The 25543-nt window shown below is 46.7% G+C and overlaps 1 protein-coding gene across 5 annotated transcripts in view; it reads left to right on the plus strand.

Annotated features, from left to right (window-relative positions):
* The first annotated feature begins 11701 nt into the window (after positions 1-11701).
* BCAS4 (breast carcinoma amplified sequence 4) overlaps positions 11702-25543 on the plus strand; it is a 148020-nt gene continuing 134178 nt past the window's right edge. For 2 of the 5 annotated variants that reach the window (XR_011318322.1, XM_069750883.1), the window contains exons 1-4: positions 13356-13674; positions 16997-17068; positions 18771-18872; positions 19446-19580. Coding sequence is in view for 4 of the 5 variants with exons in the window: in XM_069750883.1 (XP_069606984.1) it covers positions 13372-13674; positions 16997-17068; positions 18771-18872; positions 19446-19580 (612 nt within the window). In the remaining variant the exon portion in view is untranslated. Of the gene's footprint in view, positions 11836-13355; positions 13675-16996; positions 17069-18770; positions 18873-19445; positions 19581-25543 lie in introns of those variants that run through there. The other 3 variants (XM_069750884.1, XM_069750882.1, XM_069750885.1) reach the window with 3 other exon arrangements.

Here is a 25543-nt window from a genome sequence, read left to right on the forward strand (position 1 = left end):
CATTTGCTCAGTGAACCAGCCTCGGTGAAATGTGACGTCCTGCAGGCTGAGACAGAAAAACTGGGCACCTGGCTCTATGTAGGGGCACTTGTCATTTTACATTCCCCTCCGCCATCTTGAATACGTACCCTGCCTTGTTTCCTGATTTTGGCCTGTATAATTATGTCCATGACATTGTACAAGTACAGCTCACTGTGATATGGGGGCAGGGGAGACACTGCCAAAGGGAAGGGGCATGATGGTTGTTGCTGGTTTACATAGTGGATCATGGTTGTGGGTCTTTGCCCCCTGCTGCCTACTTCGTCCCAGGCTCACGTCTGACCTTGGATGTAGCAGCTTAGAGATCACATGCTGGAGGTTTTGTCCTGTCTGGAGCTGCGCATTAACCGTGCAGCGGCCTGGCACCGTCCACAGGGCCGACCCTAGGCCTTTCCTTCAGCCAGTGGATTTCTATAAGGGGTGTCTGCGCCAGGCTGTGCACGAGGCCAAGAAAGGGATTACATCGGATTATTCCTGCTTCTCTCGCACACTCTGTGGAGTTAACTCTTTAAATTGGTGACTGGCAGAAGAAGGGTTAAAGGCACTGGCGGACACAGATAGAAAAGGGCCCCTGTGCAAGAACAATATATCGGCCCTTTGCAGCCCAAGAGCTCCTAAAAGTGCAAAATGCACCTGCTTTGGCAGTTCAAATGGGCCCCCTTACCCCTTGGGCCCCTGTGCGGCTGCACAGGTTGCACCAATGATATGTCCGCCCCTGGTTAAAGGATCATCCAGTCCTCAGTTTAGGATGGGTTTTTAGCTTCTGGATGGAAATAAATATTCCCGTTCACCGACCGCAAGCAGAGGTCTTGAAAATGGGGCGACATTTAGAAAAGTACGAAACTTTTCATTGTACGATAATTAAAGGATAAATGTAAAGTTTTACAAAACTTTTGAGTTGTTCTATCCACTCTTCAGTCGTTTTCAGTGGTCTGGGTCCGGGACCACCCACCAATCGCTTCAAAGAAGGGGCAGAATTCTTTTGCTGATCTTTAGAATACAACCGGAGCCAGATCTGAACCCAGAGACTTTCCGTATAGGGCTCTGATGCTCCAGGACCAGCTCCTATCCCTTTAAGGCCTCATTCAGACGTCTGTGAGTCATGTACATGTGTCAATGTTTTCCCCGGATAGACCAGTGTGCATTAAAGATTATGGTGCTATTCCTATATCCTCTGTGAGGTTTTTTCTGTGTCTAATAGTAAAATTAACCATAAGAGGCTATGGAAAAAAATCACAAATGGCGCACATTTCTGTCCTATCCGTGTCTAACATTATACTGGATAGGAGAAACTTTGCAAATCATTATTTTTTTTTTTTTCATACGAGAAAATCAAAGCTGAAACCTGGATGGTATACACTGATGAAAAAAAGGAGATATTGGTGTCTGAATGAGGCCTAAGTGATCAGTGGGGGTTTCAGGATCCAGATAGCCATAGAGAAAAACTACAAAAAGGGCGGCCAGACTAGATCAAAAGATTAGTAAAAGTGTCCTTACCCTTTAAACTATATATATATAAAATTGCGCCCTCTGTTGTAGTAAAGTGGGAACTGCCCCGCTGCGCCTGTAACCATGTAGCCCTGACCTCTCTTACTGGGGTTCTCATTCTGCCGCATGTCTGGCCCTTCACCTTTTAAAACTTGCCAGTGCCACGTATGAACAGGTTAATGGGTTGTTAGCTGCTTTAACATCCAGAATGCTGATATGTCCAATCAGTAGGTGACAGGATCATAACCTCGTGCGAGATGGATAGGGTCAGCCCATGGTGGCAGGGGGTCAGTAGAGGAGACACTGGGCCTATGGCAGGTCAGCCTGAAGTGGGTTAAGCTGCTTTGCCTGGAATGTAGGGCACAGATTACTGCAGGCGAGGATTAGGACCCCCACGGTGCAGTCAGGTGGTCATTTCCAGCTTCTTGCAAAGCTGAAAGTTATATAGTTTGGGGGGGGACTCAGTATATACACGTCTCATCCTATATAATCAACAATGGCCCATATGTAGCCAAAGTCCCCACCATCAGGATCACACACAGGCCAGGCCGCATACTGGGGTCCATATATTCCATCCAATAGAACTATACAGGTGGTGCCGCTATACAGCTCCGTAGCTGTTAATAATATCACTTTCCTGGGTTTTTTTCTATTCAAACTCCAATCCTAATCCCTGACCCTGAGCATTCGCCAGAACACTGGTAATTAGGGTCACACACAAAAATCCAAAGGTGAAATATGAATGTAAATGAATACAAGATTTACAAAAGTGGAGGGAAATGGAGATTTGTTTGTTTCTAGCACCATCTTGTGGAAATGTTATGTAACTACAAGGAGAGTAGTTTGGGTTCCATCCTCCTAGGGTGCCCCCCCGGAACCTCGGCCCACTTCAGAGGTGTATCTAGGTTTTCTGGCACCCGAGGAAATAACTCCGTTTTCCCCCACAAGCATATATGCGATTTGCACAGTTAGTCACTTGCCGATGAGCTGCTCTCCCTAATTCAATGTTCAGTGAAAAACTGAGAGAAGCAGGAAGAGAAGCTCGTTGTCACATAACAGCATAAGTATGAAAGTCACATATGAGTGAAGCGGCCATGTGATGACTGCTGAGACCAGCAAGCAGAGCAGAATTCTGACAGTGAAGATAGTACACGCTGTTAGGAAAGGCTGTAGGGCTTCATTTTATAATTAAAGGGTGCATCCAGCTTTGAGATGAAAATCTACAGTCACTACAGGTGGCTGCAGCCTTCTGAGTTCTCACAGCGCAGGCACTGCACACTATTAGGATTCTCCCTTGCACAACTATGTGACTTGTATACTTCTGGCCACATTTCGACTAGTCGTGGCCCAGCCTCGCTCAATTCATTTTCATTGAGTGAGGCCACGCATGTCTAGTCAGCACGTGACCACATGTATACAAATCACCGGCACTGTGAGAATTCAGAAGTCTGCAGTCACATAGAATGACTGCAGACTTATCACAAACCTGAACAAACCCTTTAATATTTCTAACATAAAAATATGAGAATCAGAAAAAATTTACATCCAGGTACCTTATAAATGACGTTGTCTCTGCAGTCTTTCTTCTTCATTTTGTCCAGACTCCATGAGTTTTCTCATCCACAGCTGTCTCTGCAGACTTCCATCTTCTCTGGTCTTGTGAAGCACATTCCCACACGACGCCCTTAAAGATAGCAGTGTCATTATAATGCTCCTGAATAAAAAATATCTGCCCCAAGCTGAGCCCCTGAATAAGTAATTGCCCCTCACTATATTCCCTGCACAAAATATGACCCCACGCTGTCCCTCTTATGGTACATGCTTTCCACACTGCTCCCTCATTTCCATACTGGGCGCCCTCTTCAAACTGTGCTCTCACACTGAGTCCCCCCTATAGGGCCCTGTCTCTAAACTGTGCCCCCTCATCAACCTCCCCCCTGACACCCCTTGGTATAATAACACCTCCTGGCTGTGCCCTTACACTGTTGTCCCATGCTACACCTCTCACCCTACTCAGTCTCTATTCTTTCCCCACTCACACTTCTTTCCCCCCATACTGTCTCCTTGTATATTTCCCCTTCCCTCCTCACACATCCCTCTGACTCCCCATACTGTGTCTGCACCGATCCCATCACCCACCATACTGTGTCCTCATACATTTCCCCCTCGCTCCTCATAATTTGTCCACACCCATACCACCACTCACCATACTGTGTCTGCACCCTTCGCCATACATGCCCTCCATCTCATACCTTCCTCCTCATATTGTGTCTTAAAATTTATCCTGCTTCCCATATTGTCTACACCTGTCACTTCTTTGCTACCCAAATTTGTCCTTGAATTATACCCCATTACACAAAATTTCACCCAGCCCCGTTACACAAAAAAAAACCATCACAGTAAATATCCCCACAAAGTAAATATTCCCCACACACAGTGAATACACGGGTCCCTCACACACACATACACTCTAAATACCCCCTCCACACACACAGTAATTACCCCACCCCACACACTAAATACCCCCGAGTAAACACCACCCAGTAAATACCCCCCTCCTATCTTTGGTGTATTCAGCTCCACTACAGCGAGCACTTCACACCCATCTGCGCCTCAGCAGCACCGGCGAGTGATGTCAGCAGCGGGATCACATGACATGATTACACTGCTGATGTCGCTCTGACCCGGCAGTCAGAGCTTCAATTGTCCTCGCGTCTGTTAGATGCGAGCACTATTCAACATTGGGAGCGAGCGCGCTGCAGCTTCTCTGTGCAGAGAACTGCCAACTCCCAGTCCGGGGAGACAGCTTTTGGGAAAACACTTCGAACTGCCGCATTATGCAGCCCTACTGCGCCCCCCTGCTGGCTGCGCCCATGGCACATGCCTCGGCTGCCCCCCCAGATACGCCACTGTCCCACCTCATTACCACAGTATATTAATTGGTTCTGAGATGACCACTCTATGCAAAAAAACAAACTTTGTAACATCACACCATAACTCTACAGAAAACTATAAATTGGTACAGAAGATCCAAAATGTCACCTAAAGTAGTTAAAATATCAGATTTTTCCCTCAGAGTGGTCTACAGAAAATATTGGGGACATGTCCAAGCATCGATCAAAATCATTAATGCAATGGGGCCGTGAAAAAATCTGACTGCACTCTGATGACATCTGAGTACGGTCCGGTTTTCCCAGACTGTTAGAATGGAGAAGATGGAGAGATTTCTTTCTCTCAGATGACATTCGTACCACACTCTGATCAAACTCTGATTAGAGTCTGATCAGAATAATCAGTTCGGTTTTCTCATATGTGAAAAAATCGGATGTCTGAATGAGGCCTAACAGTCAGTAATAACAGTAAATCAATTCCTATATGGGGAGAGAACTTTCTTTGTGGTCCAATACAAAGCACAGAGTGTATAAGAAAAATAATGGAGCCATCTTCACCAGGTGTGCCCAGGAGCAGCATGTCCAGAGGCAGGTAAGGAGCAGTACAGGACATGTAGTACTGCACTGCACTGTAGGGAGGCGCTACTAGACAGCCAAAAATATAAGTGTTTCACCAGTGTTGCCACGCATTAGCAACGTTTGACAGTAGATTCAATGGACTATTACTCTCCTCAACATTGAAATTGTGACACCAAGAAGGAGAAGTCATGGGTTTGGGGAAATCACAGGATATAAACACGTTACTGATCTGAAAATGATGGAAAAATGGAAACAACATTTTCAAAACATCTCGATTTAGTCAGCATGGAGTATGAGAGCGCAGAAATATTAATTTGAAAAGGAGATGCAATATGGTGGCAGGTCTAACTATGCGTTTGCTAATTACCGTAAGGGCAAAAATGACCTACAACTTCCATCTCTCATACAACGCACTTCTTCATTAGACCATATTAAAACTAAATCCGATTTCTCCAAGGTGCAGGTTAAAAGGAACATAGAGAGAGACAAGCCTTCCTAGTAATATTCATAGGACTATCCTACTATAGATGGTAAACTGTCACGCGTAGATGTGATGTTAGATGCAGGATTTGTCCATCAACTACATGGCCCCCCAATAGACCCCAATGCTCGGCGTATTCATACCCCGGTAAATATAAAGAGAAAGCATCACTACAATACTCGAGACAAGAAAATAAGGAGGTTTTAAAGGTAATCAATTTATCCCAATCTCCTTTAAGTTCGTCACAAATGGAGGTGCTGTCTAAAGGGCTTTCCTTCTCACCGGTAGAGGGGTCTGATTACTTTACACTGATTAAAGACCTAGAACTCTTTGCTAGAAAACAAATCTTCAAAAAGTACTTTACCCCAAGATGGATCCATCTATGACTCCGACAGAGCAGTAGGCTCTGGAGTCTCTGGCAGCAGAGAACCTCCAGTCTGACTCTCCCTCTGTTCCAGCATTCCTGCACCAACGCTCCACTGCGTTTCCCCCTCTGTCTGCCTGTCCTCAAGTGGAGATTTTTGTTAACCTGGTTAAAAAGGACATTTACAAATTAGATCCGCAGGTCTTCCATGATAACCTCACACCTTCACAGAGGCTCGCCCTTCGGGAGCTCAGAGCTATGAGGGATGTGGTAATCAAAAGGGCAGACAAGGGAGGGAATGTGGTGGTGTGGCCTGTGGGACTGTACGAGGCGGAAGCCTTTAGGCAGCTGAACAGGCCTGACCACTACAGGAAACTTGACTCTCTACCTTTGTCTACATTTCGACACGAATTAAGTCATATATTGGACGAGGGAGAAGAATCGTCAGCTATCACTAAGGAAATGAGATTAGCCCTGCTGCCGGAATTCCCGGTGGTCCCGACTTTTTATTTGCTCCGTAAGGTTCACAAGGACCCCCTGTGCCCACCCGGCAGACCAATTGTCTCGGGCATAGGGGGTCTTTGTGAACCAGCCTGTTAATTCATTGATTTTTACCTCAAGCAATACGATGAGACCCTCCCGTCCTTTGTCAAGGACATCACCGATGTCCTGAAGAGACTGGTCGGTCTCACTCTTGAACATGATATGTGGATGGTCACCTGCGAAGTGGAGTCCCTGTACGCGTCGATAGGGCACAGGCACGGGATGCGGGCCGTGAAATTTTTTTGATATGACTAACCTGGAACCAAATTTAATTTATTTAATCTTGGAACTATTACAGTTCATACACATAATTTCTTTGTGTTCAAGGACTGCCCTTTCCTACAGCTCCAGGGCGCAGCGATGGGGGCGTCTTGTGCGCCCTCATACGCTAATCTGTTCCTGGGGCTGTGGGAGAGGGACACTGTCCTTGACACACCAGGTCACGGCTCCGTTATCTCGTGGCTGCGCTATATCGACGATATATTCTCTATTTGGCAGGGCTCCACGTCACGGCTGGACTCATTTCTGGATCTACTGAACATCAACGCACTCAATATTAAGTTAACATGGAAATACAGTCAAAATTCCATCGATTTCCTAGATCTAGACATCACCAATCCCGTAGAGGGCCCGATTAGGACTAACATCTTTCATAAGTCAACGGCTACTAATGCCTTGTTGCATTTCACCTCTTCCCATCCCCCTAAACTCAAAAGCTCTATCCCTATAGGTCAGTTCCTTAGGGCACGCCGCATCTGTTCTGATGATAACAGCTTTCGTGATCAGGCCATGAGTCTATCAACACACTTTAAGGACAGGGACTACAAATGGAGGGACATCAATAGGGGTTTTTCTCGAGCCTTGAATTCAGATAGATCCACCCTATTGGCTAAACCATCTAAAAAAACGTTAAGGACTCAGAGATGAAACCGCGGTTTATTACCAAGTTCAACTCTAATTGGTCCAAGATTAATGGTATCCTCGACAAACACTTGCCAGTTCTTCTCACAGACAGCGACCTGGCTGGCCAACTGACCTCATACCCTCTTGTGACCTGGCGAAAATCTCGTACTTTGGGGGACTTACTCAGTAATAGCCATTACGTTCCCCCTAGAAGCAACCCCTTTGGCACCAGCAGCCGAGGCCCCTCTTGGGGATGCTTCCCATGCGGAAATTGCTCAGCATGTCGCTCTATCGTTAGGACAAAAAACTTTATTAACTCTGCAGGGGATAAGAATTCTAAGATTGTCCATCACATTACGTGCAATACGGAAGCAGTGATTTACTACGGCCGCTGCCCATGCGACCGTATTTATGTCGGGATGACAACTAGGTCCCTTAAGGTCCGGGTGCAAGAACACCTGAGGGACATAAAAAATGCAGTCAATTGCTCAGAGCCACACCTACTGAAACCAATTCCCAGACATTTTCTTGACAGGCATAACAGTAACATTAAAGGTTTCACAGTATGCGGCATAGACCGCATCTATATGGGTATCCGTGGTGGAAATGTACAGTAAAACAGAGACTGCTCCAAAAAGAGGCCCGATGGATAGTTGTCCTAGATACACTCTCACCTATAGGTCTGAATGAAGCCCTCAGTTTCAAGTCTTTTCCGTAAATATGGTTTTAAATTTTGGGTCGGTACTATTCTGGTTTTAATCTTCACTGTGTTTTGTATTTACTGCGATATGTTTCATCCACTAGATGCTGTTTCATGCATTATCCGACTATTGCTACTATGCGCTGGAGGGACTCTAGATCTGGCATTGCGTTTGTCCAGCATGGGACATCTGAGGACTCATGGACTTCCAAGGAGGAAATCTAATTCTGAAGTGCCTATCCGTTCGGCGATGTTGTTATCTCGTGTTATTATTGTACATGTTACCCATTATGTATTATCAATTATCCTGATGCGCACTTGCGATTTAATTATCATGATGATGTAAGATAAACTATCAATAGTCTGCATTATGCTATTATACTTCTGTGAGACAGTACTTTTATACACAATATTTCTTTCAGTATTATGTAGCGTATTGATTTTACATACCCTGATTATGGCCCATTATTACATTAGACCCATGATGCTTTATGTGTTCTATTATTTGGGTCTTACAGCGCTCTATTGAACCCCTATGTAGATCTCTCTGCCGTATGGCAAACTCTGGGACATCTACACCCTTCTCTGCACCAATCACTTTTCATTATTCACAGCGTTGATCAGTAGGGGTCTAGCGCACTGTAATTCAATCTGTTTACTGCCATTCATTTCCATCATGAAGCTGTGTTACTTACATGCAGTTTCGCTGCCACAGAAATGAGCACTGTTGTTTATTCTTATGTTTATCGTCCTCCACGGCGGCTCTGATTTCTTCCTGTCCTCGGCACAGACGCGCCTCACGCATGCGCTCTGTTGCCCTGATGGCGTCGCTGGCTGGGAGCGTTGCCGTGGAGATGGTGAGGGATGACGCACGTCCTCCCTCACATGGTCCACGGCGCGCGGCAGCCCGCCTCGCCATCGGCGCACACACATCATGCTGGGTCAGCGCGCCGATTTGCCACAGGTCCCCCGCATTTTCACATAAATACTCCGGCCCATTTCTAATCACCACGCCTCCTGAGGAAGCCAAGGCGGTGAAACGTGCGTCGAGGTTCCCCATATCCTGCTTGCTCGCCCGCACTCCTCTGCCATGACATCCCAAGGTTATAGTTACGAGCCAGCTCTGGCATAACGTTCATTTTCTGCATCGTATACCAATGTATTATACTATTTCTACCTAGGACTTGGGATGCTTTGGTGCCATTGAGTGTCAGCTTACACACCTAGTAGTATATAGGAGCTGTTCATTGTCGTTATATCCACTCATGGCACCTGTGCAAGTGCTGTTGCGGGCGCCGCAGCAGTGATATATGTGTTATCTTGCAGCGCTTCTCGTACCATCTGAGGCGCCTAACTTTTTGCTGTCTTTTCTCTACGTGTTGCTGCTGTCTTTCATGCTTATTAATAATATTGAATTATGTTTTTCTAAATAAAATATTGGATTTACAGTTCCCCCCAGTTTGGTATGGATATGTGTGCACTGTCACCTTAATTTACTATAATCTTCTATTTAACGTGTTTATCCAGTACCTTAGGCTATTTGTTGTTGTGTTTGGTTTATATGGTTTTGGCTCTTGAGGGGGGATGTCCTTTGGTGGCTCTAAGGACCCCATTTTAGGTTACATTGTAATTTGTAGGAGAAGTCCCTTAATTAAATAAATGTTAGGGGAAATTGCCCTCCCTACATGTTTCACTGTCGACATGACTTCATCAGGAGCAGGAATCCCAGCACTTACAGCCTTGGCTGCTATCACTGAGGGCGATAGACGGAGATGAGAGAGGAGATATAAGGCGGTGCAGAACTGTGGAGAGCTTTGTGGGTGAGAGAGATGAGTTTATACTGGACCCTGTAGCGAATGGGTAGCCAGTGTAATGACTGGCACAAGATGGAGGCATCGGTGAAGCGGCTGGACAGAAATATGACCCTGGCTGCCGCATTCAAGATGGATTGGAGAGGAGAAAGTTTGGAAAGAGGGAGACCGATCAGAAGAGAGCTGCAGTAGTCCAGACGAGAATGAATAAGAGCAACAGTAAGAGTCTTAGCAGTTTCAAGGGTGAGAAAAGGTCGGATTCTGGAGATGTTTTTAAGATGCAGGTGACAGGAGCAAGTGAGTGATCGGATATAGGGAGTAAAGGAAAGTTCGGTGTCGAATATGACCCCAAGACAGCGGGCATGCTGCTTGGGAGTTATGGTTGAACCCTCCAGGGTAATTTCGATGTTGGGTAGAGTGAGGTTAGTAGAAGGGAGAAACACAAGTAGTTCAGTTTTGGAGAGATTTAGTTTCAGATAGAGGGAGGGCATGATGTTAGAGACAGCAGACAGACAATCCTTGGTATTTTGAATTAGGGTAGGGGTGATGTCGGGGGAAGAAGTGTATAATTGGGTGTCGTCAGCATAGAGATGGTACTGGAACCCAAATCTGCTGATTGTTTGTCCAATAGGGGCAGTGTATAGAGAGAAGAGGAGGGGGCCTAGGACTGATCCTTGAGGAACCCCGATAGTAAGGGGACGAGGAGAGGAAGAGGAGTCGGCAAAAGATACAGTGAAGGAGCGGTCAGAGAGGTAGGAGGAGAACCAGGAGAGAACGGTGTCCTTGAGGCCTATGGAGCGGAGCATAGTGAGAAGGAGCTGGTGATCCACAGTATCAAATGCGGCAGATAGATCCAGGAGAATCAGCAGGGAGCAATGACCTTTGGATTTAGCTGTTATTAGGTCATTAGAGACTTTAGTGAGGGCAGTTTCAGTGGAGTGTAAAGAGCGGAAACCAGATTGTAAGGGGTCAAGAAGAGAGTTATCTGAGAAATATCGGATTAGACGGGAGTGGACCAAGCGTTCCAGGTGTTTAGATTTGAAGGAAAGGTTAGAGACAGGCCTGTAGTTAGCCGTGCAGTTCTGGCTCAGGGATGGCTTTTAACTTTGACAAGTACAGTTTCTTGTCTTAATAATTGTAATGGATCTGTGATAAACACACGACAAATGGATGGTAACCGGTATGTGAACTGGATTTCACGCACCCATTGACTTATAATGGATGAGTCTGATCCGAAATACCGATCAATGTAGTGCATGCTGCAATTTACTACACCCGGACCAACGCTAAATACGTTCCTGGGAACGAGCACATTGACTTGCATTGGACCTTGTGTTGTGCATAGGTGACAGACGCCAGCACTCGATTATACGCTCGCGTGAACGATCCCGTCATGGTATAAGGACAGGTAGGTGTTTCTTATTTTTTTTGTATTGCTTATCGGCTTTGGGTGCAAGGTATATTATGTGGGCTGACATGTGGACAGATGACATCTTATGTTATGATTTATCAGCAGTGCGGACAGAGCGGCTCCCCCATAAGAAACTGAGAGTCTGAAATTCATGAGACCCTCACAACCCATAGGAATAAAGCACTTGCTATCTATCAAGGGCCTGTAGTGGCTGCTGGTTTTGGGAACAGTATGGCACAGGTATTATGGGGCACTGGTTATAAAGGCATTATTAGGGTGGTATTGTTATAGTCCCAGACCTATGGCGGATATTTTAGCATTCTGTATACTATTACAGGGTAATATTCTACCCAGGTAATGTCAGTATGTGCTACATACCAGACAGACACTACTGATGGGTAAATTAGGTCAAGAGACCCTGAACCTGACACAAGCTCATCGTGCGCACTGCAGTTCCTGGAGATGACCACAGGGTGGCGGCAGCGCTCGGCTGAGTGCAGGATGTGATGGGAGGAAGCGCTAGATGAGCTGCCGGGAATGACCGACGAGAGTCGGTGACGGTGTACGGGAGCTGGACGCCGCAGGGAGCAGCATGGAGGCCAGCGGGAGAGTCGGAGAGCTAGGGGTGAGGGAGCAGGAGAGGAGCCCTGAGCTGGAAGGAGAGGGGCTGCAGATAGGCGCGGTGCAGGGGGGCGCAAATCAGCCGCAGCCGGCGGGGCTATTCGTGCAGCTGACAGGGGAGCAGCGGGCTGGGGTGAATGGGCGGCAGGATTCGGGGGTGGTAATCCAGCTGTCAGGGTTGCAAATGCAGCTTGATGGGAGGCCTTTAAGACAGGGTCAACAAAATGTGGAGGTATTGGGGCAAGTATCAGGGGTGCAAGGGCAGCACCATGTGGGCTTACTGGAGCAGCAGTCAGGGGTGCAGGATGTGGGGATAATAGGGCAGAAGTCAGGGGTGCAGGATTTGGGGGTATTATTGCAGCATTCAGGGGTGCAGGATGTGGGGGTATTATTGCAGCATTCAGAGGTGCAGGATGTGGGGGTAATAGGGCAGAAGTCAGGGGTGCAGGATTTGGGGGTATTATTGCAGCATTCAGGGGTGCAGGATGTGGGGGTAATAGGGCAGAAGTCAGGGGTGCAGGATTTGGGGGTATTATTGCAGCATTCAGGGGTGCAGGATGTGGGGGTAATAGTGCAGCAGTCGGGGGTGCAGGATGTGGGGATAATAGGGCAGAAGTCAGGGGTGCAGGATGTGGGGGTAATAGTGCAGCAGTCAGCAGGACAGGATGTGGGGGTAATAGTGCAGCAGTCGGGGGTGCAGGATGTGGGGGTATTAGAGCTGCAGTCAGGAGTGCAGGGTGTGAGGGTACTAGGGCAGAAGTCAGGGGTGCATGGTGTGGGTGTATTAGGGCAGCAGTCAGGAGTGCAGGGTGTGGGTGTATTAGGGCAGCAATCATGGGTGCAGGATGTGGGGGAATTAGTGCAGCAGTCAGGGGTGCAGGATGTGGGGGTATTACTGCAGCAGTCAGGGGTGCAGGATGTGGGGGAATTAGTGCAGCAGTCAGGGGTGCAGGATGTGGGGGTATTACTGCAGCAGTCAGGGGTGCAGGATGTGGGGGTATTACTGCAGCAGTCAGTGGTGCAGGATGTGGGGGTATTAGTGCAGCAGTCAGGGGTGCAGGATGTGGGGGTATTACTGCAGCAGTCGGTGGTGCAGGATGCGGGGGTATTAGTGCAGCAGTCGGGGGTGCAGGATGCGGGTGTAATAATGCAGCAGTCGGGGGTGCAGGATGTGGTGGTATTAGTGCAGCAGTTGGGGGTGCAGGATGCTGGGGTATTAGTGCAGGAGTCGGGGGTGGAGGAAGTGGAGTTAATAATGCAGGAGTCAGCAGGGCAGGAGGTGGGGGTATTAGTGCAGCAGTCAGGGGTGCAGGATGTGGGGGTATTATTGCAGCAGTTGGTGGTGCAGGATGCGGGGGTATTAGTGCAGCAGTCGGGGGTGCAGGCTGCGGGGGTATTAGTGCAGCAGTCGGTGCCGGATGTGGGGGTATTAGTGCAGCAGTCGGGGGTGCAGGCTGCGGGGGTATTAGTGCAGCAGTCGGAGGTGCAAGATGTGGGGGTATTAGTGCAGCAGTTGGGGGTGCAGGATGCGGGGGTATTAATGCAGGAGTCGGGGGTGCAGGATGTGGGGGTATTAGTGCAGGAGTCAGCAGGGCAGGAGGTGGGGGTAATAGTGCAGCAGTCAGGGGTGCAGGATGTGGGGGTATTAGGGCAGCTGTCAGCAGGGCAGGATGTGGGGGTAATAGAGCAGCAAGAGGAATCTCATGTGATTAGGGCTCAGAACCTACAGAAAATGGCAGAATTGGCACCTGAGCTCCTGGAATCCCCCCTCTGCCCAGCTAGCAGACCTGTGACTGACAGCCACCAGTATGCCTTCCTGGTCAATGCTGACACCAGTGCAGAGGTTTGTATCTCTGTACTAATAGAAGGGTCCCCCGCCTGCAGCTGCTGCAGACCTTCTTGTCAATTGCTTCTCGGCAGCACTGAAGGTCAGGTCCTTCTCTCTTGGCATAAAAAAGTTTAAAATGGGAATTCTAGTTCTAATGTCCTAGTCCTCCTCCAGTTCTGTCATTACCATGTGTATCTATGGTCGGTATATGTGGGCTACCATGTGGCCTCACTGTGGCTACTCACTCATGGTGGCCCACAGGTCATCATACTCATGAATATTAATAGCTGCACAGACGCTTGACTCACCCGACTAATACCGCTGTGTTGCTGGATTTGCGTCTTGTAATCTATAAATCCAGATCTCGGACGTGTTCATCACTTGTTGTAATTCCTCGCCGTTTTCACAACTTTTGCTTGCTGTAAGTGAATGGAAGCATCCTTATATACAACCTTTGTACACTAAGTGACTGAAAACCTGTGATGTTATTCAGTTGTATCCAGTGTAGACAATCACATATTTCCTGCACTGACACATTATAGCAAACTATCAGGACAGGAGAGAGTTGTGCTAGTGGGAATAGTCACTTGAGAGCTTTTTCTCTCGCTAATAAAACATTGACTTTCTCGAGTCAAATAATCTGGAGTCCTGAGCCTTGTGGAGCCGCTATCTTGTCAGGAATAAAAAAAAATTCTTGATAACCGCAATCAGCGCTAAATCCTCTCTACATAGTGAAAAATATGCAAAAAGCTCTTCAAATCTCAGCTCCCTGGAGCACTGAGAATATGTCATGGAGGATATTCACGTTCAAGGGGTTGTCCAGTGAATACAAGTTAGCACTAGTGATGAGCAAGAATGCTGCGATAAGGACTTAGCAGAGCACGTTCGTGTCCTAATCGAGTAGTTTCGGCATGCTCGAAAAAAATGCTCGCGTTGCCGCTGCTTTTTGATAGCCGCAACACATGCAGGGATTGATTGTAAACACTGGATTAGGACACGAGCGTGCTCCGATAATGCCTTATCTGAGCACGCTCGCTCATCACTAGTTAGCACCTATCCGCTGGGACTCGCACCAATCGGTAAATTGGGGAATTTTTATCCCTGTAATAAAGTGGTGCAGCAGGTCGGACATGCGACCTTTGGTCTATTATGTATGGGCCCTGTGAAAAAATCCAAGCACAGCACTCTGCAGCCCCATGGGGATAGAATGGAGCCGTGGTTGACCATGTGCACCGCCGCTCTATTCTAATGGTGAGAAAAGTTCCCAGTGCTGATGATCGGTGCGGGTCACAGCGGTCGGACCCCCAGCAATCAATAAGCTTTAACTTATCTTGTGGATAGCTGATAACTTGTTTTCACCAGAGGCCCCCTTTTAACTGGAGTCACAGCTAAACTTTTAGGGTATGTACGTTTTTCAACAGGAAGATACTTCAGGAAACACAAGTGTTTTTTTCCTGAAGCGGTGTTTTGGTCTGTTCCTAAGCACTCTTTTGATTGCTGTTTTCTTATTTCTGCCATTTTTCCAGTCCTTTTTTCTTTTTTAACTCCATACAACAGTGAAAACATCGCTAGCGGTTTTCAACCATAAACTCTAGAAAAACGCTCAAAAAGACGTCTGGGCGTCTTCCAGGCGTCTTTCAAGCCATCCCATTGACTTGTATTGTAAATAGTGATGAGTGCAAGCGCGTCGCGGGTGCTCGGGCCTGCACCGAGTGTCGCGGGTGCTCGGGCCTGCACCGAGTGTCGCGGGTGCTCGGGCCTGCACCGAGTGTCGCGGGTGCTCGGGCCTGCACCGAGTGTCGCGGGTGCTCGGGCCTGCACCGAGTGTCGCGGGTGCTCGGGCCTGCACCGAGTGTCGCGGGTGCTCGGGCCTGCACCGAGTGTCGCGGGTGCTCGGGCCTGCACCGAGTGTCGCGGGTGCTCGGGCCTGCACCGAGTGTCGCGGGTGCTCGGGCCTGCACCGAGTGTCGCGGGTGCTCGGGCCTGCACCGAGTGTCGCGGGTGCTCGGGCCTGCACCGAGTGTCGCGGGTGCTCGGGCCTGCACCGAGTGTCGCGGGTGCTCGGGCCTGCACCGAGTGTCGCGGGTGCTCGGGCCTGCACCGAGTGTCGCGGGTGCTCGGGCCTGCACCGAGTGTCGCGGGTGCTCGGGCCTGCACCGAGTGTCGCGGGTGCTCGGGCCTGCACCGAGTGTCGCGGGTGCTCGGGCCTGCACCGAGTGTCGCGGGTGCTCGGGCCTGCACCGAGTGTCGCGGGTGCTCGGGCCTGCACCGAGTGTCGCGGGTGCTCGGGCCTGCACCGAGTGTCGCGGGTGCTCGGGCCTGCACCGAGTGTCGCGGGTGCTCGGGCCTGCACCGAGTGTCGCGGGTGCTCGGGCCTGCACCGAGTGTCGCGGGTGCTCGGGCCTGCACCGAGTGTCGCGGGTGCTCGGGCCTGCACCGAGTGTCGCGGGTGCTCGGGCCTGCACCGAGTGTCGCGGGTGCTCGGGCGACATGTTCGAGTCCCAGAGGAAGCATGTTTCGCGGCTCTTAGATTGCCACAAAACGTGGCGATTGCCTGACATACATGGACAATTCCTGCTTGTTTTGTGGATGACTAACAGCCTCCAAACATGCTTGCGCGGTGACTTGAACATGTCACTTGAGCACCCATGATACACAATGCAAACTCGAGTAACAAGCACTTGCGCTCATCACTAATTGTAAACTATGCAGCATCTTCAGAGCAGAGGACACCTGAAGAATGGTCGAGTCACTTATTTTAACCACATGGCATCTTTGGAGACCTGAAGTGGTTAAAGTGCGCTAAGAAGACTAAAAATATGACAAAGCAAGTTCTTTTTTTCATTGCAATGCTTATGGCCAATGCTTTAGTTAACAATTTTTCTGGCAGTTTTTATAGTGAATTCCACATGAAAAGTCGTGTGCGCAAACCTGTAGGTTTTGAGAAGAGTTTTGCTAATAATGGTTATTCCACTAATATTTAGTTGGATACAGGACTACTTACTGATCGTTAGGGGTCCAATCGCTGGGACCACCTACAATCTCAAGATCGGGGCTTTCTAACCTGGGAACCAGGATCTGCAGATCCCCATCACCTTCACTCCATTCACTGTCTATTAGACTGATGGAGAAAGTCAAGCACAGCGCCCTTCATCTGTGAGGCACCACATACCTCATGGATTAAATTTTAACTTTAACCCTATATCCAAGAAGTATTGTTTCTCCTTGGGGAGATTGACATGCTAAGCATGCCGAGATGAGGAGACTTAAAACCTCATAATAATATAACACCCCTAATATTTTGTGTAATTCTTTGGTTTCCTTTCAACGGTTTCAGGCCCAGGATTTGGAAACTTCCGTAGAAGAGATGCTGATTCGACTGGATGAGTTCTGCGCCATGATGGACATGGTAAGTGAGAAGATTCATGTTTTTTCCTGTTCATCAGTCATGGAGTCCCAAATTGAGGCCAACCCCATGGAGAAAGCTTATCGTTTTGTGCCATACACTCCCCGACCAGTAGGTGCTCGGCATACACACATACACACACCGGCCGAGCGGCCATCTTAAAGCTGTTCTCTTGCTCTCTCTCTTGACTTGGCTCAGCTGCACCACTAGGTGGCAGAAGTGAGCAGGACTGGATTAACGCAGAACATTTCTCTTGTTGTGCTCCATTTAACCTGTTCATGGCTGGAGGTGCAGTGCGGCTACTTAACCATTCACATGCAGCACTGAACGTCATGCCGGAGGGATATATATATATATACATATATGTATAATTGTATTTTTTTGTGTCTGTTCTGCAGACCATTTATTCTTTAATCTTGTATTAGCTATATCGTCAGGTATTTAGTACATGTTGTGACTTTTAGGCTGGGCTCATGCGTTGCATTTTTTTGCATTATTAAATGTTAGTTGGCGGCATGGACACCATTCATTAGACTCTTATAACATGTCCTGATGTTGGCACTTTCCCGGCGTCACTTGCTCTGCTCCATCCACCACCTTGGTCCCACTATTCTGAATATTCAATTATAGTTAAAAAAAAAAAAAAAAGGTTAAGTCGGACCATTGATCACCAAGTTGTATGAAACCGTCAACATGGAGGTACAGGAAAAGAAAGAAGACAACATGGAGCCTGTTGCCCGTAGCAACTGATCAGAAATCGGCCTTAATTCTATAAGCTTACATGGAGAAATGAAATCTGGATTCTGATTAGTTGCTATGGCAACAAGGTCACTTTTTTCCCCCCTGATACTTTTAAAGCCAGAAGCCACAATTTTTTTAATTGGATAAACCACAGATAGTATTTGTGGGATCATAAAAAATAAATGTAATTATGAATGGGTGTCCATTGCATATCACATTTTCCCTGCTCTGATCCCTTGACTCCCAATGCTCTTCTTCCCCTTTAAGCGATGAATGAGATTCTTTGGGAGGCGTAAGTTCGCAGCGGCGTCCTTCGTGTTGGAAACGGCGGCTTTGGGCAGGCAGGAATGTGAGACATCAGTTCAGACTGGCTGCCATTTTGTAGAGCCTCTCTCCAGTGTTCACTCACTCACTCAGCAAATGGAGGACACTCTACTGGGTGTAATTTTTTGAGTGGCCACAAGAGGAGCTCTTCCTCCACTGGTGCCTGTGACCACACCGCTCGCAGGGATAAGTGGCTTCTGACCTGATTTGAGATTTCTGCTTGTAAAATAAAACATACAGGTCCTCTCTGTGCTATAGATCCGTCTCCATGGTGACCGCTCGCCTCCATCTTGTCTTTGTAGCCATTCGCATTACTGTGAGGGCAGCATACAAGGCCTGTGCGAGCTGATGCAGAGAAATCGCTCATCCCTGCGGCCAATTGCAATAAATCAGAGCGCAGTTTGATCAGACACTACAAGTCACAGCGTGCCTTGTTTGAACATATGGATATTTTCGTATTTGGCCGCAATACAAATTTGCAGATGTATCCATGTACTAGTGGGGGGGGGGGGGTGGCGGACGTTCTCATACGAGTTGTGTTATTGTAGAGGCACGGATCGGAGGGGATGTATTTGATATCCCATATTGTGGCAGCTTTGGAGTTCCCCTTAAATTCATCATTGCTTTTTTTATTTTCCAGATAAGAAGTGAGACGTCCCTCATCATTGACGATCGAATCCCAGAGATTGAACGCCGTGCGGAGGAAATGAGCAAGATCTACCGTCAGGTGGAGAAGCTGGAGGTGTGGAGCGTCTTATTCTCAGTGTCTTTTCTAATTAATGAGTCATTTATGATTATATCGCGCGTGTTTTTGCCTAAACGACACTTATATCGTCAGTAACGGGAGAGCAGGGCTCTGACAACCTTCCAGATATGACATAGAGACTGGTTGTCAGCAGTAATAGATGGCATAGCTCTTACTGTACACAGATTGCGATTTTCGGACTCGCGGATCTCCTGACCCAAACTCTTTATGAGACAGTTCAGGTCAGGAGACCCACGACCCATCCGAAAATCATGGTCCGTACATAGACCATGGAAATCGGACGTATGAAGCCGGTCTACAGTCTGTAGATCTTATGCCTGATTACACTTATATATTTATATTAAGTCATGGTGGAACGAGAGCTGTGACAACTTATCAGACATGATATAGAGGCTGGTTGTCAGCAGTAGCAGATGAATAGCTGTGTAAGGTGTGTAGATTTCATGTTTGATCACAATGTAATTATAGTAGTGATGGTAATAATAGAGGGCTGTGACAACCCTGTGGACCACCTCTACTTTTGACCATGATTGTACTGATCCTTTTTAGGCATTTGTGAAGATGGTCGGACATCACGTATCTTACCTGGAGGAGGAGCTGATCCGAGCGGAGAGGGATCACTTGTCCTTCCCTCACACTGTAAAAAAGTTGCTGACAGGAGATTATCTACCAACGTTCCTTCAGGTAAGTTGCCTTCATAGATATTTTGGACGGGTCTTTCTAAATAAGTGCACTATGACTTTACAGAATGGTTATGGATAGTTAAGGTGCATTTACACTGAAACATTATCATGAACGAGTATTCTTAATAATGCTTGTTTCTCTATAATCTTTCACTCTAAACAGGCTGCCTATCATCCGATAAACAAAATGTACTCATCGGTTGAAATCATCGTTTGTGTAGCATAAAAGATCATCGTTCTCGCTAGCACATTGTCCTGTGTAACCAGGACTATCACTATGGAGAATAATGGAACCTTTGGCACAACGAGCGATCTATTCAGATGGTTCAGTGCACATTGTTTGCCACGGTCTGCAATATATATTTACGGATCGGAGGTCATTTAGTGCCGCCGGTATGTCCATGTAAATTAGGTTTTATTATAAATGTACAAGTAAAAAAAAAAAACAGTTCACCAACGCTCTAGACATGTTGTAGCGCAGACTCGTAGGACCAAATGTAGAGATGAACAAAGAAAAGTATATCCAGCTCTAATAAAGAACGCAGCTTGCGTTCGAAAGGCGTTGCTCTTTATAACACCAGGTGGAATTCTTAAAAAAAATAATTCTAATAAAATTTGTAACTTTTGTGGATATACTTTTCTTCATTTATTGTACCTGTACCATTAACTAGGGCTGATGAACAACTATACTCAAGTCCTTCAGCGCCCGTTTACATTCCAGTTTATAATGGCTGACAAACAGCATTGTGTCCCCATCAATCATCTATATGATTGTCCTGTCCTCATCAGGGCTTTAAAGTCAGTAAGCAAAATCTTCAACACCTTAGTTTCTCTGACTCCGACTCCACAGCAATGCCTCACTACTGAGCACCTACATAAAATGCTGCACAGATTCATCTCCACTCCGACTCCACAGCACTGCCTCACTACTGATCATAGACATAAATTGCAGCACAGATTCATCTCCACTCTGACTTCACAGCACTGCCTCACTAAGCTTGTACATAAAGTGCAGCACAGATTCATCTTCACTCCGACTCCACAGCACTGCCTCACTACTGAGCATAGACATAAATTGCAGCACAGATTCATCTCCACTCTGACTTCACAGCACTGCCTCACTAAGCTTGTACATAAAGTGCAGCACAGATTCATCTCCACTCTGACTTCACAGCACTGCCTCACAACTGAGCAGCACAGATTCCTCTCAGATAAAAGCCCAGATCCTTAGATCAGGAACAGAACAGACATTTATAGGACATTTCATAACTTTCCCAAATTATTCTGAAAATATTTACAGCACATCCTGCACTGAACAACTGTACCCAATTTATTATGTATTTTAGGAGTCGGAGTCTGTCCATTTTATTCCGACTCCACCAAAATGAACATCAACTCCACTGGTATACAGTATCAAGTTTTCGGCAGCACATCTGTTGACTACATGGGTCTGCCAATAATAATGCTTTTTTTGCTGGCGTAAACAATACGATCGCTTGTCAGGTCATTGCCGCCATGTTTAAACCGAAGTTAAAAAAGAATGCACATTCTCAGATAATCTACTTGTGTAAATGCACAATAACCGTGACAGAACGGATTTATCAGGCAGTTTTCACCAGGATCCTGCTGTAAAACCATTCTAAGCTAATACTGGCAGCTTCAGCAACTTTTTGAGAAGTGGTTGGAGCTTTGGTGTGAAAGAACGCGCGACCCAAAAGTGATCATAATTTTCGTCACAAATGTGACATAAAGTACGACAGATATGTATGCCAGCACATACATTTCTAGCAATTGAAAGATGAGCACAACTCTTAGGGTAGGTGCACACGGTCAGTAAACATGGCTGGTTGCTGTGTACTTGCGCAGCGTCCAACCGCAGTGCCTATGTTCTAGCCTAGTGGATGGGATTTCATGAAATCGTATTACCTGCTATGCATCCAGAGATGCCCGCGGAGACGGACATGTGGCACGTCTTTCCAGATCGCAGCATGTCTCTTTATCTTGCGGAGACGCGAGCCTCTACAAGATAAATTTCACCTATACAATGTATTGGACGCCGTGATTCCGTACGGTTCAATTAACACATGCGGAATCACATACGTTTAAAAGCCGACAGCACTTTGGATTCAGCGGAAATGTGCTGCATCCAAAGCGCTATTACTGACCGTGGGATGAAATCTGCGCATCTTACGCCAGTGCTCTTTTCATTAGGACTGGCATGCAAAACACCAGTCCTATGTTTGTAAAACTGCAAACTGCTCAGAATACAGTGACTGAACATAGGATTTACATAGGACTGACCTGGCAGGACTTTGTCAACCTTCCTGGCATATGCAGTATTTTGTGTGGGAAATAACTGGTTAACCAGAAACTGGATATTTTTGACCTTGTGCTAAGCTTTCAATGTCTTGAGAATAGTCCCAGACACTCCCAGGGGCCCAAAACATGCCACTGAGTATAAAAAAAATGTGATACTGCTCCTGTAATAAAACCGATCATCGTCATTATTATTTTTTACACTCCTGTTTCAGACAAAAATAATGAAGCATAGGGATAAAAATAATCCTGGTCCATTGGCCTTGTACCCTGTTACGATGTGATTAGAACCACATGGTGGCCTCTTGACCACTGCAGGAAAAGGTCCACCATTACATTATACAGATATACACTTTGATTGACAGCTCCCTTCCCCCATACAGAGCCTGAAGCAATTTGAGCAGACCATGGCAAAGAGACAAAAGTCTATTGGTTTCCCCTCCCACCTCTAAAATATACTAGTTCTTGCTCCCTTGCTGCCATATTCCCTTCTCTGCTAACTCCACCCTGTGGAGATCCAGGGTTGTTGTCGCTTTGGTCTCCTAAACCTACTAAATACCTAAATCCCCCATCCTGATACTGCAGTGATGATGGCATGATGTAGGGCAGGGATCCCCAACTCCAGTCCTCAAGGCCCACCAACATGTCATGTTTTCAGGATTTCCTTAGTCTTGCCCAGGTAATAATTGCATCACCTGTGCAATGCAAAGGAAATCCTGAAAACATGACCTGTTGGTGGGCCTTGAGGACTGGAGTTGGGGATCCCTGATGTAGGGTATCACACTGCCACCGCCTGAGCTAATCTTCCGTTTACTATTTTGTGCTAAAAGTAGAATTCTGTATTTTTATTTAATCTCATCTGGTATTTTGCCATTTCAGAACTGTAACCACACACAGACGACACGTGACGCCTCCAGTGTTGTGTCTTCAGTGCCATCTGTGCCCTCCTGTAGGGCCTGTTGTTTCCCTGGGGCACGTTCATGTGATTTGGGGATTTTTTTATTTTTTTTTTATTCTGTAGGATTTTTTCATGAGTTTTGTTTTAGATGTAATTCTTTTTTTATGCTAAATGTTCCACACCTTGCATACGACAGCAGAGAGCATGCACTATCTCTGGGATATACAAGACACAAGTCCATCTAGAACAGGAGCAGTATCCCATAGTCTTGGGGGTAGAATACAGGTTGACTCACAGCGTGGCCTATAGCCAAGAGATCTCTGTAAGACCATGGCATTGCCCTGGCTTGTTTATTCCAGGGTCTTCTCTCACCTGGGGCAGATAACGTGGGGTCTACCTAAACGTAATGATCAGGAATAGGGTAACCTCCGTCCTAGCGCAGCCGCAGTGGTAACGGGCAGTACAAAAGTCTCACCGCCAGTAACAAGACCAATGGTCTCCTCCTTGTGGCCACTATAAGTCATGAGATACATTGTTGCCTTTGTTGGTGATGTAACCAGCAGACAATAGAGCGGGCGTGCATCCCGGTGACGCCTCACACGGTGTCTTCATGTTTTGTGCTCCCTCCCACATAGCAGGGTGATGTGTGGTCAGGCAGCTGTTTGCTCTGTGAGGAGTGTCAGGCTAGTGACTGTTCTGCTAATACTGGTCAAAACGTTTATTGTGCTATAGAAAAAGTGATGTCATAGCTGTAATGCACCAATCAGCTTAAAAAGTAACCGTCAATTTAATTTTTGTTTGTTAGAAATCAATAGTACTTTCTCCTCTCGGACTGATCATTCATACTTTTTCCCATTACTCAGACATTACATTAGATGACAGTTGGTGCTCATAAAGTTCTATGGAGAGCTGTCCTTTCAGAGCAGCTTGCAGCAGGATATCTGTCTCTGCCTCTCACACCTTTCTCTATAGAATATTTAAAGCACCAACTGTCATCTCCTATCTCAGTAATAGGAATGTATGCCTTCATTGAATTCAGATTTTACTTGTGAATTGAGTGAATGATCAGTCCTGGGAGGAGAAAGAAGCAAATTTCTCTGATAAGATATACTACAAAGATGCTTATTTTAATGTATACTTTTGATTTATGGATTAAAACAGCGGTTACGCCTTAACCCCTTCATTACATTGCCTTATATACGGCACTGCGGGAGCTGTGTTCCCGCAAACCGCCGTATATGCACGGCATGATGATCGCGCCGCCGGGATCATATGCGGGTGTCAGCTCTATATGAGAGCTGCCATCCTGCAGCAACTCCCACAATCAGTGTTAGTGCTGGTTATGGGCGTTTAACCCCTCTGATGCCGCTGTAATAGTGACAGCGACATCAAGGGGCATCGCAGAGGGAGGGAGCTGCCTCTCTGCTTCCGTCAACACAACGCGATTGTAATCTCATCCTTGGACAATGTAAAAAAAGTTATTAAAAATATTTTAAAAAAATCACAAAATAAGGAACAAAAAAATTAACAAATATTATTTAAAATAAATACATTTATTTATGTAAAAATAAAAAAGTACACATATTTTGTATCGCCGGAACAACCCAACATATAAAATGGTCCCATTAGTTAACGCCTTCAGGGAACATAGGTAATAAAAAAAAAAAAGTAAAATATGCTTAATCATCATACCTCATCATTAATCTTCATTACACATTACACTTCATCACAACAACTTTTTGGTGGTAAAAATGTACCGTATTTTTCGGACTATAAGACGCTCCGGACTATAAGATGCACCCAGGTTTTAGAGGTGGAAAATAGGGAAAAAATATTTGAAGCAAAAAGATGGTAAAATATTTAATAACATAAACATACTATTATATGTGTTGTTATTATATATAATAGTATGTTATTATGTTGGAAGCTGCGGGTAGAACAGGGGTGTCAAACTGCATTCCTCGAGGGCTGCAAACAGGTCATGTTTTCAGGATTTCCTTGTACTGCACAGGTGATAATTTAATCACCAACTCATTATTTGTGCAGGTGATTAAATTATCACCTGTGCAATACAAGGAAATCCTGAAAACATGACCTGTTTGCAGCCCTCGAGGAATGCAGTTTGACACCCCTGCGGTAGAAGATGGAGCTGCGGGACCAGTGTGGTGTCTGTAAAGTACTATATGAAGACGCTGGAGGGTGAGTATAAGAATGGAGCACAGGGCTTATATTTAAAGTACCGCTCCAGCACTGAAAAATAACACTGGAGTGCTGCTTTTAGATCGCATTGGGAGAACTATAACTCCCAGCATGTCCTGCAGAACCTATGGCGTGCTGGGAGTTATAGTTCACCACAGAAGTGGCAGAGTGCTTTATTGTGTGTTGTAAAGACTAACCTTTTAATTGTGGCAGCCAGCCACACTGTGGTGAGGTAAAATGCTGGAGCATCCCATCCCATGACACCACAGAGTCCTCCCTCTTGTTGCTTCTCCACGGCACAGGAGGAAGCCAGCAGATTGTCCTGTGGTGTCTGCAGGACCTGTGATGACATCAGAAGAGGGAGGGCTCTGTGCTGCCATGTGATGCTCCAGCCCGCCCTCTTCATGACATCACACAGGTCCTGGTGGTGGAGCACTCAGCATCCAGCACAGCCTGGCAGGCAGGTATGCAGCGATCTTGTCCCCTCTGGCCCCTGCTGCTGCCCCCTCCACCAGACACACAGATCTCCCCAGCTGCTGCAGGAATCCAGC

The sequence above is a fragment of the Ranitomeya imitator genome, chromosome 2 (assembly GCF_032444005.1).
Source record: "Ranitomeya imitator isolate aRanImi1 chromosome 2, aRanImi1.pri, whole genome shotgun sequence".
NCBI classification, from domain to species: domain Eukaryota; kingdom Metazoa; phylum Chordata; class Amphibia; order Anura; family Dendrobatidae; genus Ranitomeya; species Ranitomeya imitator.